General features: G+C 34.2%; 2 protein-coding genes and 1 non-coding gene across 7 annotated transcripts; 2 read left to right on the forward strand and 1 right to left on the reverse strand.

Annotated features, from left to right (window-relative positions):
- Positions 1-2,508: 2,508 nt before the first annotated feature.
- LOC133699657 (uncharacterized) lies at positions 2,509-6,419 on the forward strand. Of its 2 annotated transcripts, none has more exons than XM_062123003.1 (5): positions 2,509-2,761; positions 3,611-3,715; positions 4,073-4,176; positions 5,186-5,224; positions 5,839-6,419. In XM_062123003.1, exons 1-5 carry the CDS (start codon positions 2,686-2,688, stop codon positions 5,989-5,991), a joined length of 477 nt encoding a protein of 158 aa, XP_061978987.1. In that variant the 5' UTR covers positions 2,509-2,685; the 3' UTR covers positions 5,992-6,419. The 2 variants fall into 2 exon arrangements, with proteins under 2 accessions (XP_061978987.1, XP_061978988.1); XM_062123004.1 differs by having other exon boundaries at positions 2,515-2,761; positions 3,611-3,664.
- Positions 6,420-7,206: 787 nt separating this feature from the next.
- On the forward strand, positions 7,207-12,273 carry LOC133699656 (general transcription and DNA repair factor IIH subunit TFB2). Of its 4 annotated transcripts, none has more exons than XM_062123000.1 (15): positions 7,209-7,501; positions 7,592-7,759; positions 8,054-8,122; positions 8,400-8,487; positions 8,680-8,780; positions 8,888-8,933; positions 9,020-9,079; positions 9,653-9,721; positions 9,900-10,004; positions 10,085-10,168; positions 10,927-11,012; positions 11,174-11,264; positions 11,369-11,449; positions 11,668-11,742; positions 11,837-12,273. In XM_062123000.1, the coding sequence occupies exons 1-15, from the start codon at positions 7,389-7,391 to the stop codon at positions 11,969-11,971; spliced, it is 1,371 nt and encodes a 456-aa protein (XP_061978984.1). In that variant the 5' UTR covers positions 7,209-7,388; the 3' UTR covers positions 11,972-12,273. The 4 variants fall into 4 exon arrangements, 2 of the variants coding, with proteins under 2 accessions (XP_061978984.1, XP_061978985.1); XM_062123001.1 differs by having other exon boundaries at positions 7,210-7,501; positions 9,900-9,983; XR_009843307.1 differs by having other exon boundaries at positions 7,207-7,501; positions 11,369-11,742; positions 11,837-12,046.
- A 496-nt stretch (positions 12,274-12,769) lies between these two features.
- On the reverse strand, positions 12,770-12,842 carry TRNAV-UAC (transfer RNA valine (anticodon UAC)). Its single transcript has one exon. It is a non-coding gene; the product is annotated as a tRNA-Val (tRNA).
- Positions 12,843-18,590: the final 5,748 nt, after the last annotated feature.

The following is an 18,590-nucleotide window of genomic DNA, read 5'->3' on the forward strand; positions in this document are numbered from 1 at the left end:
AAGTTGTGAATTTTTTTAATTTAGGTTGATTTTTATTTTTAAGTGGGTTTGTGCTAATTGAATGTCACAAATAGTTTATTGAGGTATATAGAGTATTTTTTAAGTGTTTTCATACCATAAAATACCGAAAATAGGTTTTGTTTTCAAGAAGTTGAAGACCCAACTTATTTTGAATAGTTGAACTGGTCAAAGATGAACTAGAAATAATATGTCGAATGTTTTTGCAAATGATGCGTTGTTTATGACATTTTCTATTTTCTAAAAAAATATTAATTAAAAAAAAAATCTATACACGCAGACTTAGCTTTTGCATGCCTATTTATTTGAGTTTTTTTTAGGCCCAGGCATGTTAAGCCTCTCAAACTTGTGCAGCTGAACTTTTTTAATTATTATTATTACCTTTGATTTTTTTATTTACCTTTGATTTTTTAATTATGTTTTTTTAATTTTATTATTTAACAATGAGTTTTTTTATATTTATTTTTAATTTCATCCTTTAACATTTGATTGATTTTGAGTTGGTCTTCATAATTTATTTTAATTTGCTTTTTGTAAGTCTATTGTTGTCTTATACAAACATCATGATATCTGATTGATACATAATTTTACAAGTATTTATTTTTGTTATCGTATAGTTAAGTAATAGTTTCATAAAAAAAAATTAAATTCAATGGAGTCCATGAGCATATCACATGTTTGGAAGTTAACTTGAGTTGACTGAGAATTGAATTTCATAATTTGTTTTGGTTTGCTTTATATGATATTATTATGGTCTCAAATAAATATCTTGTTATTGGATTGATGCTTGATTTTATGAGTATTTTTTTTTGTTATCATATAGTTATATAAAAAATAACTTAAGAAATTTTTTATTAAACTTAGTAAAATCCATGATCTAGATTATAAGTTTAAAAAATTAAGCCATGAAACTTGAATCGATCCAATATGTTGATGTCTCAATAATTTTTTTAAATGTTATCTTTAATTTTTTTTAAAACCAAATTACTTTTTTATCCATCATTAAGAAAACTTTGACACCATTTAATTTACATTTTTTACTAAAAAAAAGATAGGTTAAGAAGTTTGAAAATTGACCTGTCATGATGTGTTTAATGATGCTTATAGTGTGTTTGACAATGTGGGAGTGATTGTTTTTCAAATAACCTTTTGTGCCGAAATGCATGTCAATGATGTTTTTTTATTTTTTAAAAATCATTTTGATATCAGTACATCAAAACGATCTAAAATATACAAACTATTTAATTTAAATTTTTTACTATAAAGAAGATAGGTTTAAGAAGTTTGAAAATTGACCTGTCATGACATGTTTAATAACACTTATAGTGTGTTTGACAGTATGGTAGTGATTACTTTTCAAATAATTTTTCGTGCTGAAATGCATGCCAACGATGTTTTTTTATTTTTTTAAAATTATTTTTGATATCAGTATATCAAAACAATTCAAAACATACAAACTATATTAAATTTTAACAAATAAAAAAAATTTAAAATTTTTAAAAACACAGTTTGCACCGCCGCGTTCCCAACCAATTTTTTTACTACTGACAAGGAATTTCTCGTGATTACAGTGAAGACAAGTGAATGAATTACATTGAAGAAATGCAATATAAAGTGAATTTGATTTTTTTTTCATGATTAAAGTTTTACTGTAGTTGAGCACACTGGCTTGCAGTGGCGGAATTAGGAGGAGGCAAGCATGCCTGTTCCCTGCAAAGCATTTTTTTTTATTTAGTATTTAAATATAATATAGTATAATATTTTTTATTTTAAATAAATATATTTTCTAATAATATATATATATATATTAATTTTAGCCTCCTCTATCATGTACTACCAGCTCCGTCCCTGCTGGCATGTAGGTGTTTTAATTTTTTTTTTGGTAACATAAAATGCATGCATAGATAGATTAATCATAAGTTTGATTCGAAATACAAGACGAAGAAGAAGAAGTAGAAAGAGAAATGCTTTTGCTATTGTCTCCCTCTCTATTTTTCTCTGCTCGCTACTCCCTCCACGCCCAACAAGCATCCAAGTCGCAATCTTTCCCTTTCTCTCTCTAAAATATACATTTTCAGCTTTATATTTAATATAAGAATATTTTAGTAATTAAATAAAAAATAATAGTAAAATTATAAATAATTAAAAAATTCTTTTTAATTTTTTTTATGATAATATTAAATGCTAATGTCAATATTTATGATAATATTTAATATCTTTAATGTTTGCTGGAACATTTTTTATATTATTTTTTAAAAAGTTGTGTTTAAAAGTATAATAAAAATTACAGTTTAACTTAAAAATATATTAATATAATATATATTTTTATTTTTTTAAATTATTTTTATATAATATATCAAAGAAAACATAAAAAAATTTTAAATAAAGTTTTTTTAAAATATAATTTTAATTATATTTTCAAATAAAAAACAAATACTAAATCTATGTTTTTCGTTGGCAAGTTGAAGTGTCCACAAAACAGCCGGACGATCACAACGGAGAAGAATGGTCCGAAAACCTTGTAATAAAACCCAAGATGACCAAACTACCCCTATCTATATATAACGGGACCTCCTCGTCCCTTTTTCGTTATCCTCTTCCTCCGTGGCATCGCCGCCCCGCCTGCCTGCTAGTGAGATAAAGAAAAAGTGTTGTAGATAGAGAGAGATGCTACCAGAACAATGGACTCAACCTTGTGGCAATCAATGCACACAAAAATTCTCAGCTCTCACGCAGATTCCTTGTAACCCCTTCTCTCTCTCTCTACCCATTATCTTAAATTGCTTTTACCTTGCGAATTATCTGTCAATAATTGCATATTAGATCTCTTATTCTTATGAACTTTGTTAATAACGTTGCATTTTATTTTCTTACCTTTAATTTCATGATTATACTAAAGATTAAGGAACTACTGTTATTATGTTATGCTGTTTGAGATTATCGAGCAAGCATTAGTAGAAAGAAACATCCATGAAAGGAAAGCTTTTGACAATGTTTTTTTATTCATCGGTATGGTTTATTCTAGCAATCTTAAGGGCGGATGCTGACCCTAAGTGTGTGTCTGGCATTGAGGTAGTATTGTGGTTTGAAAAAGTAGGATTGAAAAAAAGCAATAAATTGTGTTCAAGAGAGAATTTTGAGTGGGACCATGCAGAACTATGGTGTGTGTTGAAATTTTGGCTGTGACAAAACGCAGTTTCAAACACACATCATAGCACTACCCAAGGAACCCTAAGGCTCGAACCCTAGAAGTGGAACAAAACTCCTTGACCATATTTTAATAAGTAATTAGAAGGAAGCTTGTTTTTGTTAATTTTATTGTGATTAAATGGGTAGTTCTTGATTATTGGTGTTGGAGAGGGCAGCTTCTATGCTCTTTTGTTCCATTAAAAAAAGTAGGTACATAGCAAACCTCCTTTCCTGTCTGGCTTATATGCTTGTCTGATTGTTTGAATTACACCATAGAATATGAAAGTAAAGTTGTGCGTGCTTTGAATTTCTTGCCAATGGATAATTCTGAATAGATATTGTTATCTCTCTAATGTAAAACTATTGGTTTGATCAGTTTAATCAGTGGCATAGATTTTCACAGGGAGAGTATTTTGCAAGAAGGGCTGCGGCACTGATGGGGAGACGTGGGAAGATTGTGAGTTTTCATCTGCTTTGTTGCCATTTTTGCTTAAAGATTGTTTTAAGTGTAAGTTTGTGCTGCTTTAGTTTGGGAGTTGTAGTTTGTGGATATATTGTGCTGGAGTAGCACTGAGATTTTACACCACTGGACTTCATGGTTTCCAAGTTCCATTAAGTCAAGAATCAACTTTCTCTTCAATGACTGAATAGATTGGATTTAAGTATGGTTCTTTTATCGAAAAAAATGGATGAGGCAATTCGTCATCATGGTATTTCAATTTATTAAATTGATACACGAGAAGAGACCATGCCTATATTATAGCTTGAAAGTTGACTTGCCTAAATCAAGGGGAAGCTTTTGAAAAATCCTGATGTTGTTTGTGGATAATTTAATCTCTAAATGTTACTTTTGTTGGATTTTCAGGCTTGGACGAGTGCAATGAAATATGTTACAAGGACCCTGTACTCAAGGACCGGCAGTGGACTGCATACATTGACCGATCTCCTGGATCTGCCAGTTACTCTGAGGTATATTGTCTTTCAACGGCTCTATTTTTTATTTGTTTTCACACTTTCTATCATTGTTTCACATGGAAATTTCAGACCGTTTTGATTGTTATTTGATTTATATTAAAGAAGACTTAACATGAAGCTACCTGGCGGGACAATCATTCAATTTTTTCAGTTCCCAATCTACAGGGGTGGTCCAGGCCTCCAAGTTTTATTTGAATTTTAAACTAAAAATATTTATCTTCAATGAATTTCTTCTCGAAGTATGAAGATTTTGTTTGCATATCCATCTGACTAGCTGCTTTGATATGTCTGCCAGGAAAAAAAAATGATTGTTGTACTATAGGGGTGCATATGAGTTTTTGAATGTAGAAATTGGCAAGTCTACTGTTGTCAGTAATGGTCAAAGACCATCGGCAATTAGTTAAATAGCTTCATTTGGGGTCAGTATGGCAGACTTATTTCTGGCCAATAATGAAAAATCATGATTGAAGCCTGAATGGGATATACAGTTCACCAACTTTAAGGTCTTTCAACCACTAGAGTTTGGGGAGGTTTATAAGCAACTAAACAAATGGCAGTCCACCCTACATCCTGCCTCTGATCTCCCAGCCACGTAGAAATTGTGACTGCTTTGCAACGATATCTCTCACTGTATATTGCAATAACAACTCTTTGGCTGCTTACTGGATCATGGAGGATGAGCGTTGCCTAAGCCACATAGAAGTTGCTATAAGAGATGGATCCAGTGCTTTGTGTTACTAAGCACTTCTGCCATATTTATCTACTCTAGGATTCATTTAAACCTTGTTTGAACAAAAGCTGTATTAATATTAGAAAATGGTATAGTTTCATGTTATTAAGATGGGTTTTTGAATTGACCAATGTAATGCATAAACTATATAATTAATGTTATACCTGGTTGAATTTTGAGGTGTGACTTAACTTACATGTGCTTGTAATTAATGATTCTGTGGTTAAATAAATGATTAGTACTTACTTTTCATTGATCTCTTCCTGTATACAGGAATGTTTCAAAGCCTGTAAAGCTGGTTGTGGTTACAAGGTGAGTTTCTTCTCACAAGTAAAGTCTTTGGTTGCATTGAAAGCCATTTTTATCTTTAGAATCATGTAAATATTTGTATTTGAAGGTACTCCCTTGAGTTCTGAATTTATGGGACAGTAATATATTCCGCATGAATCATTTACTCTGTTATGGACGAATCATTTACTCTGTGTTATGGAGAGAGCTTCCTGGCAAACATTTTTGTGGTTGTTAAAAGATTTTCTTTTGCTTGATGGGAACAATATGAATTTCACCTGGTGTTAAATTAATAGTTCAGTGGGATGCATCAAACCCTGTTTTATTCTGTAAGTGAACATGATGCTGAAACATGCTATGACAAGTATGCCATCTTGTTTTACTTAGTGGATCTCAGTAAGTTTATTCTAGAGGAAGGCCCTTATTCTTCTTCTCTCTGTTATTTTTCCTCTCACATTATGCCTCCAAAACTTATCATTGTGGATCGTAGGTTGGTATTTGGTAATTAACTGGAGACCACAATGACATTTTTGCAGATTATATTATTTCTCTAAAGGTTTATAACCAATTCAAATGGTCCTGTGAAAAGTCTCTTTTTTCTTCTTTTTCATGCAATGGTGTTACTTTGTTTGTTGCAGTTTGAGATTCACCCAGGGGAAGTTGATAAGGCTCGTCCAAACAGGCCATGCAATCCTCCCCCTTCTGAGAAACCACCCCCTGTTCAGAAACGACCTCCACAAGCTGTCAAGCATGGTGAACCTACTGAAGATGTACCGTGCACTTCTGCGTAGCGACAAAAAAGATGGGGGAAGAAAAGAGACCCTTTTAGTGCCAGTTAATTTGTTAACTAAATAGTCTGATCGAGGATTCTTATTTCTATTGGTTCTGATTAAGGATCTTTCCAGTTCCTGGGCCCCTTTTCTGTTTGCAGAAAAGCTTACAGTTTTGGTCCCTCTTCTGTCCCTTGTTCAGTGCCTGAAGGTTCACAGCACTTGACATCTGGTTTTCCAGATTTTTGATAGGATAGCTTGGATAACTTAACTGTAGAGTTGATAACCTTTCAATTTTGCTGCTGACAATACATACATAGATTACTTTGGACGCTGCATAGGTTAAAAATGTATTCTCTAAGATTTTGAGAGAGAAAACGCACCAGGATTCTGTTTATTTCATCAAACAGATATGAGAACCGTGGAGGATCGTCTAAAGCTTTAGCAGAGATAGCAGTGATTTTCACTGTTCCCCCCTTTGTCATGCTTTTGATGTAACTACAGCAATGAGTAGCTTGCTGAGCTGAAAGATGGACTTTTACCATCTAGTTTTGACAAGTACTTCGAGGGATTTGGACTAACTTTTGCCATGTATACAGTCGCTGATCAGGAAGATTAATCCCTCCTCTTCAATCCAGTTATAGCAGATCATTTTCAGGTGAAGAATGGAGGGAGGATTCACTAGCAATTAGCTCCTTGTCTTTCGAGGAGTTACCATGGTCAAAATCCATGTCTTGCTCAACCAAGCTCCTTCCAATCAATAGTTTTTAAAGTGTTTTTTAATTAAAAATATATTAAAATATATTTTTTTATTTTTAATATAATCACATCAAATTAAAAAAAATATTTTAAAAAATTAATTTAATATTTTTTTAAAAAATGAGTTGAATCCAAACTCTTGTAGACATTAATCCCAGTGTTTTTTTTTTTTTTTTTGAAGTTTTGATACACTACTTTTTCTTGTCATTAAGTAATGTCTATTTATTTTCATTTTTTTTTAAAAAAATTCTCTTACGTTTTTCCTCCCCAGAACCCCCCACACTTGTGATAGCATTCCACAAAAATCCCTAAAATGTCTATAAATTCTCAACAAAAATTCCAAAAGATTAGCTATTTTTAACAGAAAATACCAGCTAGGGATTTCTGGAAACCGCAAGTACTATTCAGAAAATTTTAAAAAATAAGGGACCTAAGTGGAATATTATAGAATTTACAAGAATTAGTATATAGTCTTCATCACTTCTCTCTATATATACAAAGTCCCCTGCTACGATCAAAAAGCACCTCGCAGTTAACACAGCACCAGAACCAAAGAGAAAAAATATTCCCCGAAACGACACTGCTTTCAGTACTGACCCGCACTAGTACCAAAATCAAAAATCAAAATCCCCATTCAATTAGTAACCCTAAAAATCAAAATGCCTCAAGTGAGAATTATTGCAAAGAATTTCATGGACATGGTAGCTTCCTTACCAGCCATGAAACTCGACACGCTCTATCAAAACGCATTCATCTGCGAAGCCATACTCAGGTTTTGTTTTTTGTTTATTTATATGTTTATTTATTTATTGATCAATCAGTAAATGAGAGCTGTTTTGGTGTGTGTGTTTTTTTTTGTTAGGTCATTGCCGCCTTTAGCGAAGAAATATGTAGTACAAATTTTGTTTTTTGACGGCCCAGTATCAGGTAAATTGCTGGAGCAATGGGTGCTTGCTGATGGGGTCACCAAACATAGAGTTGCTATTGATCGGTTGATTCAGTTGAGAATTTTTATTGAAGTTTCTGACAAGTAAGAACCGAAATCAAAATCAGAATCTGTGCTTTCTGTAGATTTCTTGGAGTTAGACTTTTCCCTTCATTTTTTGCTGTTATTGTATTGTTTGTATGGGAGCTTTAATGACAATAATGTGATAATGGTAGGTAATTCTCACTCATTAATATTTCTAGGATTAGATTTGTGGTACCCACTACCGGGACCCCATGCATTCATTCATTCATTCGATGGATGAAATCTTCATGGTGGATTTTTTCTGGGGTGAAATTAGAGGTGCTCTTTCTGATATTGTTTGCCTTTTACTGGCAGGAAAAGGGAGAGTAGTTATAAATTAAACCAGACGTTTCAGGCTAATCTACGAAAGCATTTAACAAATGGGTAAGTCTTATATTTGCATTTGAAGCATCTTCATAGTATTATATTGCCTATTTTCAAGTTATTAATTTTTTTTCTCCATTCTTTTCTTGATAGGTAAACTGTAAAATAAAAAAAATTAATATTTTGTTGTTAGTTTCTCGTGCGTTTTGCCAATTTGTTACTGTTTGTTATATATTTGATTTATGGCATTGTGTTGCTTGGTAACATTGAACATTGGTTTTTGTATCATTTTCTTGTGTTGCTCTTCGTAATAATAATTGAATCTTGGATACTGCAGTGGAGTTTTGCCAAGGGAAACAATGGCTGCAGTTGTAAAACTCCCTAGCTTGGAGGAATTAGATACCTACGCGCTTGAACAATGGGAGGTGGGAACTTCATCTATGTGTTTCCATTATCGGTCTCGTTTGCACTTGTGTGTTTAAGGAAACTGTATTCTAGTTCCTATTTGCCATGGTAACCACCATTATATGAATCACTATCACTGACTTTTTGTGTTGGTTTGTGACCAGACTCATGATTAGACTACTCACTTTTGACTTGCCATTGTGTTAAACCAGTGTTTTTTGCTACTTCTTATAAGCTCTGGCCAAGCAGAAAAGCCAACTAGCTTGAGCTCTTCCATGATGAAAATTTTTCAGCGGGGTCTTTTGTCTCAGAGGTATTTGCCTTGAATTGAGGAATTAATTTCTTTTGTCTATTTAGACAATGGGAATCCTGAATAAAGTACCTGACTTGTGCTATCCTGTGTACCTGCCTTGCGTGCAGGGATAGAGATGCTCCAAGATTAACTGAGGGTGGTTTTCAGTTTTTGGTATGTATCATGTTAATCACAAGTAAATTGCACTTCTTATGGATCGTTACTGGCATGTGCAATTCTTTGAATGTGTTTAATTGCAGCTGATGGATACAAATGCACAGCTGTGGTACATCATCAGAGAATATATCACTAATTCTGAGGTATGGACTTGTTAAATTCCTTTAAACTGTTCTTTCTGTAGATTTTTGCCTCACCAGCATCAGAATTCTGATTGTTTCTGTTATATACATCCAATTTGCTTGTATATCAATGTCTTGAGGGGATGCTTGAAGAACTTGGATGTAAAAAATTTAAAACCGTTGTAACATGGAATCTTATATGGCATTTGATCATTTGTTTTAGAATCTTGATGCAATTTGGACTAGACCCTTCTTTTTCAAATGAAAATTATGAATGTAGGGCAGTAAACGATCCAAACTCCTTCCCAGCATCTCTTTTTAGCTGCTTGCTTGCCAGTACATGACCAGGTTGCCTTTAGCCTGTTAACCAAAATGGCTGAGATTGAAGCTGCCTATGATTGTGTTGACTTATGGAAGCTCTCAAAACAACAGATAGATATTAGCTTGTCTTGTTTCATCTGACTTGTAATATTTCTTCTGAGATATGATAGAGTTTCATACTATGTTTGTTTTTGGATAGATATCTGGGTTGCTGCAACTTGGCATATACTCTTTTATCTCATATTGTATTAAGCCCTCTGCCTTTTGGTTCAGGAGAGAGGTACAGAGCCCGCGGATCTGATTTCTTTTCTTCTGGAGCTTAGCTTTCATGTCACTGGCGAGGTATTGAACATTCTTTTTTATTGGTAGCTGTTATCTGGCATTATTATTTGATTCACATAATGAACAGTCATCTGGTTAAAATTTGCTACTGCACTGTTTCCACATCTTATCATAATGTATTTTTGGATAGTGTTATATTGTCTTACTGTGTTATATTTTCTTCTTCATCATGATTTAGGCATATAATATGAATACATTGACTGAGATTCAGAGAAATACTATCAAGGACCTTGCAGAATTGGGATTGGTTAAACTTCAGCAGGTTATTCTAGTTTGGGCTATTGTGGGTTCTCATTGTGCTAATCACCTTGAAGATAATAGGTATTACTGTGCTGCACTTCTGATTTATATTTATATTTCCAGGGAAGGAAAGAGAGTTGGTTTATACCTACTAAATTGGCTACGAATCTTTCAGTGAGCTTAACAGATTCATCATCACGGAAACAGGTATACTTGATGTCAGGTGTATAAATGAAATGTGAATGCCTGGATTTTATCTTTATTTATTTGTGTTTTGCTGGTTCTTTAATGATTTTGGTTGGCATGTTTTTCGTTGTGATTGTTATCATGTATACCACTGTATGATTTCAATGTTGGTTCAATCATATAGATGGATATGTTAGTGAGTATAAGTTCAATACATTCTCTTTGTTCAAAAGAAGCTAGCAAAATCCTCGAACTTCATTCAAATTTGCTTCTAGTATTTGCACTATTATAAAATAAGAAGGCAGCTTCATTATCTGGTCAATGTGGATTTTCAATTCCCATATGACTCGTTCCCTTGAAGCTATAGGGCTTGTGTTGATCTTTTTTTACTATCTCATTCAACTTTGTCTCTTGTTGGTTCGGAGTACACTAAGGCAACTATTTTTCTTTTTCATACTTAATTACATATTTAAAAAGCTAGAGGTTCAATGGCTTCTTGCTTGGGTGAATAGTTCTATTGCTTGACTTATCCTCTAAATAGGCATGCCAGATTTAATTGGTTATATCATCTTGATCTGTTGTAATTAGCTTTGTTTCTTTTGAAATAACTTGGATCAGAGCCATAGTGTCATCTACTATTTGTATATCTTAAACCTGAGGACTGAGGCTGGACATCCTCCTGTTTTCCCATAGAGCTGCAGCCATGAATTATTTGAATAGGAAACTTGCTGGATTTAACTTTTTGTAGTCTCTAATTACATTTCTTTTCTTCTTTTCAGGGATATGTTGTTGTAGAAACCAACTTTAGATTGTACGCGTACTCATCATCAAAGCTTCATTGTGAAATTCTACGTCTTTTCTCAAAGTATGGTAGCCCACTTCTTGCTAACTTTCCTGGTCTTTTGTTGGAAAAAATTGTTTTCTGCTGAGAAGTTCTGTTTCATGGAATCATTGCATGTAAATGAAACTAGGAGAACTCTGAAATGTTGTTTTTGTAATAGAATTTGTTGTCTTCTATGTGTGCAGGATAGAATATCAACTTCCAAACCTTATAGTTGGAGCAATAACAAAAGAAAGTTTGTATACAGCTTTTGAAAATGGCATCACGTCTGACCAAGTGAGTTTTAATTTTGTAAGGAATGTTGTTTTCATTTCTGTTTCTAATTTGTAACTTTGGAAGCAATTTTGGTTCAATTAACTGATGCAACATTTCTTTTGCAGATAATTTCTTTTCTTCAGCAGAATGCTCATCCTCGTGTGGCAGAGAGATTACCATCAGTTCCTGAAAATGTCACTGATCAGGTCATCTTATCAATAAGTTCAAATAAGTACTCAACACAAAAAGTTTGGCTTCTTTCACTAGTTGAAGTCATGAATCTGTACTCTCTGGCATTCCATCGAAAGCAAAATCAGCTTTGCTCTTCTATTAATCAGTGGTGTTCTCCATATGATGTGTGTAAAGGATTTACATTTTGTTTGATTTTCCTCGTGTTTTTCCACCCTTTTTTTTTCTCTGACAGATTAGATTGTGGGAAGCAGATCTGAACAGGGTTGAGATAACCCCCTCGCATTTCTATGATGAGTTTCCATCTAGGGTAAGTATTAAGCTTCCCTTTTTATCTTTTTTTTTTGTCATGACTCTTCATGTTCTGTTCTGTTCTGTTAAGAGTTTGTTTATTTTCCTGTTAGGATACATTTGAGGCTGCTTGTGACTTTGCACGGGAGTGGAATGGTTTGCTGTGGGAGGATTCAAAGAAAATGCGGGTTGTAGTGAAGGCAGAAATTCACATGAACATGCGAGAGTTTCTTCGTGGTCAAAAGTAGTACGGCAGATGTTATCTATTTGTTTGCGACCATTACAACTTCGATAAAAGAAAAACAAGCCAAAGCCATGTGCAACATGCTACATATACAATATAGGGTTCCTCGATGTAAGAGTGTTTTGGGTGATCTTAGGTTGATTTTCCAGTAATATAGAGTATTTTGGGATCTTGTGGTCGTGGTTTTCAATACCTTCTGAGAATGTGTACCAAGGGCAAAAAAGAGCTCTTACAAGCAGCGAGATAGGTTTTTGTTTATACACATTTATTATTTGATACAAAGGGATGAGTTTCCTGTACATTAAATAGGGCAGTATTTGTTTTTGCATTTAAAAAGTATTTTTAAATATTCTTGATTTTTTTTTATGATTCAATTTTTTTTTAATATATTAATGTTAAAAAAAAAAAAAATTATTATTTTAATATGTTTTTATATCAGGTAATTCTTATTCTTATTATTTTGTATTTTCTAATTTTCTACCCAGAATACCAGAACAATTGTTAATTGTTTGCCACCGCAATATCACATGCATTAGTTTTCAAAATAATCATTAATAAAATACAATAATCTGACTTTAATTTTGTTAACAGTAAGAAAATACATTGTTTTAGATAAAAAAAAAGGATGGAAAATATTTAATAAATGAAAATAAATTACAAAATAAAATTTGTTATCAGCTTTTCTCATGAAAAAACAGAAAATTTTAAAATGGATTGTTGGTATATTGTAATTTGTAGGAAATATTATTATAGTATAGTGTCTAATTGAGAATTAGGGGAACATAAAAAAAATCTAGAAAGATGTTGCTGCCCAGGATCGAACTGGGGACCTTTAGTGTGTAAGACTAACGTGATAACCACTACACCACAGCAACTGCTTTGTTATAATGTCTTTATTAAAATATATATATACATAAAAAAACGCTTCTTAAATCCGCATTTCAATATTAATCGACTCTGCAGCCTCTAAAATATGTTGAGGCTTTTGATTTGTGGCGACTGGCGAGTGAAATCCGTTTCAACAAGTAGTTCAAATCCTAGCAGAGCCCAAATTGCAGTTTGCATATGATCACTTGTGGTGGCCACTAAGGAGAATTAATGCAGAGAAAGTGTTGTCAGAGTTCATACATAATTTGAAGGCTTGCAGGTTTTGTGAGTGCAAATCCAAAAATAGTTATATATCTTGGTTTTCTGGGGAAATTCAGGGATGGAGAGGTCTCTCCTGAACTTTTGCAACCATGATGCAATCCCATGAATGGTTTTTCTTTTTTGTGATGTATAATATACTGCATGCATACCTTTGATCGGCTTATACGAGTTCAAACTATAATAAATTTAGTGTTTCCATAATAATCTACAGCTCAGGATCATGCATGTCTTGCCCAGGCAAGTTCTTGGGAGATAAACATTTGAGTTGGCTGCAGCCACTTTGGATGATCAATAAGCTTTTGTAAGGAACGAGTGGTTCACTGGCATGCCATTAGTTACTATCTTTTATATACAAGTGAGGTGTTTTAATTTCTCTTTAAAGCCCTAGCTAGTTTCTTATTTTCCTTCCTTTTGCGCTTCCGCTTCTTACTCTCTCTGATTTTCTTCAAGTTTACATGCAAATCTAACAAGATTTTCACCAAATCCTCACGAAATATGCCAGGTCCTAAGACTTCCCCAAGGAAACCTAGCACAGAGGAAGAATGGTCCTCTCCATATGAAAGCGAAAGCGACACTGAAGGTTCTTGTTTAGTATCAACAGATGCAGATGCAGATGCAGAAAATGAGGCTCATGAGACTCTTCGTGAACTGACACAACTTATGCGGGAACTTACAGTTGATGTGGAGGAAATGAAGGCCGCCATCAAAAAGATTTCTGATAACGTTGCTGAATTTCTCAGGAGACAAGAGGACTCCTCCAGCTAGGTCTAAGAAAAATTAAAATTTGGCTCAGTCTCACTCTAAGCTGATCAGCCTGGAAGCTTAATTACTTTCATTTCATAACGTTCTGGGTGCTAGTTGAAGCTAATTATGTTTTCTTTCAAGTACTTTTATGCTAGGGTCTTAAGTCGTGTTTATTTTCTAGTACTGTTTAGGATTTGCTGAAATCTTATTATGTACGTAGCTATGCATTATGAAGCGTTTTACCCCTATTTTTGTTGATGACAAAATGGGGAGAACGTGTTTGATGGATATGTTTTAATGCATGAGGGATAATTTTAATATTTGGATGCTTTTGCATGAATATATGCATGATATAAATGATAATGATGGCTGTGATTTAAAATTCTGAGGATTAATCCTGCTTCAATCCCAAAAAGCACAGTCTAGCCTTGTTGAAGATATTCAACATGTTGTCTTTGAAAGTTAAACGGGTTAGAAAAAGAGGCAGAGCTGTTAGCCCAGCTTGTGTTCTTTGCAAAACGAGCTGATGAATCCATGAATGACTTGAATCTTGACTGCTAAGTTGTTAAAACAATTTGGTTTGAAGCTGAAAGGAACTTTTACATTTTCAGGCAATTTGGAGATTGGGATCGATATTTCAAATGGGCCAACAGAATTTACAGAATAAATCCTATCTTTTTGCATCATTGAGGGATTTCGTAGCGTGCCTGTCTTTACTTCATTTAGCAAGAAACTAATGATGGCATGAGAATCAAAGATCTTCACCTGTCAATTTACCGAATCTATACGGAATGCCTTCAGCAGGAACGTGGCATTAACAGCAGGTTGTCAATGTTATGGAGATAATTTAGGGATTTGATTTGTATTATTTTAGAGATGTTTACTTATCTTGTATAGTATTTAGGTGCTGGAATTCTGTCATTAATACTTACATTGTATAATATTTAGGTGCTGGAAATCTGTCATCAATTATGTAAATCTTCTCTATATAATGAAGAGAAACCCTATGGAAAGCGCATTCAGACCAATTTTGACATGATATTAGAGCTACTACTCTGATTTTCTGAGGTTATTTTTTGTAGTCTCATATCTGTCGGTGTCTTTTGGGAGCTGCAAGTTGTTGTCTTTGACTTGCTGATTTTTTTTGGTGTTCTTGCCATGAGTGTCAGTTGCTGTCTTTAGCTTGCTGATTTTTCTAGTGTTCTTGCCGTGGGTGTTTGCTGTTGCTGCCTCTTCTAGTGCCTCTTGTAGTGGCTGTCTGAAGTTGTTTCTGGTTACACTTTATTGTTATTTTTAAGTGGTTTTCATCATGTCTCTTGACAATACTATTGTTCGCTTTACTGGAAAGAATTTTCCTACGTGACAATTTCAATTTAAAATGTTCTTGAAAGGAAAAGAATTATCACATCACCTTGATAGTTCTGTTCTAGTTCCCATTGATGAAAAGGAACTTGCCCAATAGGAGGTGAAGGATCCTAAGGTTACCTCTTGGCTACTGGGAACGCTCGAGCCCCATGTTGTCACCAATCTTCGGTGTTTTACTATGGCTCAAGCTATATAGGCCTATTTGCATCGTATTTATCACCAAGATCACAAAGCTCGGAAATTCCAATTGGAGTTGGAAATTAGCACTAATGCTCAAGGTAATTTGACCATTAAACAATTTTATTATGGTTTTATTAATATTTGGAGTCAGTATTATGCTACTGTTCATTCTAAGGTTCCCACTGTGGCACTCGCTGCTCTTTAACCGGTTCATGCTGAGCGTCAACGTGATTAATTTTTTATGAAGCTTCGACCTGAATTTGAGCCTATTCGAGGCAATTTATTGAACCGTGATCCAGTTCTTTCCATGGATATTTGCTTGGGAGATTTATTGCGTGAGTAACAAAGATTATCCACTCTGATCGGTATGACTTCTGAGAGGGCATTTTTTGAGGCTGTGAATATAACCTATGCAGCACAAGGGAGAGGGAGGAATAAGTTGCAATGTTTCAATTGCAAGGAGCTCGGTCACATTGCTCGCAGCTGTTTGAAAAAAGTTTGTAACTACTGCAAGAAAGAGGGTCATCTTATCAAAGATTGTAATGTGCGGCCTCAAAATCGCCAATCCCAAGCCTTTCAAGCTATTGTACAGTCCTCGTCTTCTTCTGCTCCCCCACTGTAAGCTCTGATTCCTTTGTTCTCACCCCTGTCATGGTCCAGTAGATGATTGTGTCTGCTATTTTGGCTTTAGGTCTATAAGGTACAAATCTTACCTCCATATGACTGGTAGTACGACGGGTCTCTATGATGTTCGTAAGTATGGAGGCATGTAGACTCTTCAGATTGCTGATGATAGTACACTTCTTATTACTGCTGTTGGTACTCTGGGTTCTTCATTTTGAAATGTTTTCGTCTCTCCTGGTTTATCTATGGATAATAACTGCGACATTCATTTCTCTCGTGGTGGTTATCTTGTGCAGGATCAGGTGTCGGTGACAGTGATTGTGAAGAGGCCTAAAGTAGAACGTCTATTTCCTTTACAATTTTCTATTCCTAATGCTCTTTCTTTTGCTTGTACAGTTATTGCCAATAATAATAATGAAGTATGGCATAAGAAATTAGGTAATCCTAATTCTGTTGTTTGGACTCATCTTTTGAAACATGATCTTTTGGGTAATAAAGATTCATTTGCATCTTTTAATTGTGCTACTTGTCATCTTGGTAAAAGTAAAACTTTACCCTTTTCCTATGCATGGTAATTGTGCTTCTACTTGCTTTGAGATTGTGCAAATTGTGCTTCTACTTGCTTTGAGATTGTGCATATTAATGTTGGGGGTGTCAGTCCTCCTATTTCTAATGGTCAGTATTGTTATTTTGTGACGTTTATCAATGATTATAATCAATTTACTTGGATCTACTTTCTTCATTCTAAAGATGATGTGCTCACTGTTTCCAAAAATTTATTACGCTTGTCAAGACCCAGTTCCGTACTTATATGAAAACCTTACGTTTCGACTTAGAGGGGAATATATGTATCATTCCTCTTTCAGGTTTATCGGAATTATTTTCCAGCGTTTTTGTCTTTATACCTCTCAATAAAATAGAGTTGTCAAGTGTAAGATTCGTCATCTCTTAAATGTCATTCATACTTTTTCTAATTGATTCATATTGTACCTTCTAAGTTCTGGATAGAAGCTTTATCTAGTACAATTTATTTAATCCATGGTTTGCCCACTGCCACTCTAAATTATGATTCTCCCTATTTTTTTTATTATTTGACAATGTCTCCTAAGTATCAATCATTCCATACTTTTGGGTGTGTTTGATTTGTTCACTTAACACTTGTTCATCGTCACAAGTTTGTTGACTAGTCTGTCACGTGTGCTTTTATAGGATATAGCCCTACTCAGAAAGGATTTGTTTGTTATGATACTCATGCATGCAAACAAATTATGGATCTTTCGGAATGTGATTTTTTTTAAATCAATATTTCTTTCGATCTCAGGTTATTTTTTATCCTCTTATTACTCTTCTACCTATTTATGATGATGCACCATCTTCTATTAAGTGATTTAAACCATGTATGGTGTATTATAGACATCCTTCTTCAACGCCTCTTCTAAACACTAATTCGTCATTTGATTCTACGTTTCCTACACTTATTGCCACTCTAGACACTGTTTTTGTTCCTCACTCTTATAATCATTCAACCACTCAAGCATGATGGCAGCATGTCATGCAAGAAGAAATCCAAGCTCTCAAAGACAATAACGCTTGGGATCTTATGACTTGTCCCTCAGGTGTCAAACCTATTAGTTGTAAATGGGTATAATCGGTCAAGCTTCAATCTGATTGGTCACTGGATCAATGTAAGACCCGTCTCGTGGCCCTTGGGAATTGACAAGAGTGTGGTATAGATTATGAGAAAATATTTGCACTTGTTGCGAAAATGACTATTGTACGGACTATCTTGGCACTTGTTGCATTACAAGGGTGGTCTCTTTGACAAATGGACGTGAATAATGCTTTTCTACATGGGGATTTGAAGTAAGAAATCTATATGTCTCCACCTCCTGGCATGTTTGTTACACCTTCCTCAGAGGTTTGTTGGCTGCGTCGATCTTCGTATAGGTTGAAACAAGCTCCGCATATATGATTTAATAAATTTCGCTCTACTTTGCTTGATTTTCACTTTACGCAAAGTCAATTTGATTCCTTTTTGTTTCTTCGCAAGACTTCTGCAAGAATTATGTTACTTCTAGTATATGTCAACAACATTGTGATTACTGGCTCTGATACTGCGTTACTTACGCAATTACAACAACATCTCAAGGCCTCTTTTCACATGAAAGATCTTGGCCCCTTGCAATACTTTCTTGGCCCCTTGCAATATTTTCTTGGCCTTGAGGTGCAACTTACTTTGACTAATACATTGTTACACCAACATAAATACACAAGAAAGTAATTTCATTAGCTGGCCTCCAATTGGGTAAGTCTATTCTTACTTCTTTGAAGGTAAATCTTAAACTTCGTTAAGAGGAAGGCGACTTTTTATGAGATTGATCCTTGTATCGGCAACTTGTTGGGAGTTTGAATTACTTGATGATTACTTATCCTGACATTTCTTTTGCTATGCAGCAGGTAAGTCAATTTATACAGGCCCCTTGAAATCTTCACCTAGCTGTTGTTCATTGCATTATTTGATATATGAAGGGCATCTCTACACGCGAGTTATTCTTTCCTAA

The sequence above is a fragment of the Populus nigra genome, chromosome 7 (genome assembly GCF_951802175.1).
Source record: "Populus nigra chromosome 7, ddPopNigr1.1, whole genome shotgun sequence".
NCBI classification, from domain to species: domain Eukaryota; kingdom Viridiplantae; phylum Streptophyta; class Magnoliopsida; order Malpighiales; family Salicaceae; genus Populus; species Populus nigra.

Excerpts from the sequence above, each read along its gene's own strand:
- LOC133699657 (XM_062123003.1), top strand. The coding sequence starts at position 2,686 with ATGCTACCAGAACAATGGACTCAACCTTGTGGCAATCAATGCACACAA. Across the intron at positions 2,762-3,610 it reads AGCTCTCACGCAGATTCCTT|GGAGAGTATTTTGCAAGAAG; the intron begins GTAACCCCTTCT and ends AGATTTTCACAG. Across the intron at positions 4,177-5,185 it reads GATCTGCCAGTTACTCTGAG|GAATGTTTCAAAGCCTGTAA; the intron begins GTATATTGTCTT and ends TCCTGTATACAG.
- LOC133699656 (XM_062123000.1), top strand. The coding sequence starts at position 7,389 with ATGCCTCAAGTGAGAATTATTGCAAAGAATTTCATGGACATGGTAGCT. Across the intron at positions 8,488-8,679 it reads ACGCGCTTGAACAATGGGAG|TGTTTTTTGCTACTTCTTAT; the intron begins GTGGGAACTTCA and ends GTGTTAAACCAG. Across the intron at positions 11,265-11,368 it reads ATGGCATCACGTCTGACCAA|ATAATTTCTTTTCTTCAGCA; the intron begins GTGAGTTTTAAT and ends TTTCTTTTGCAG.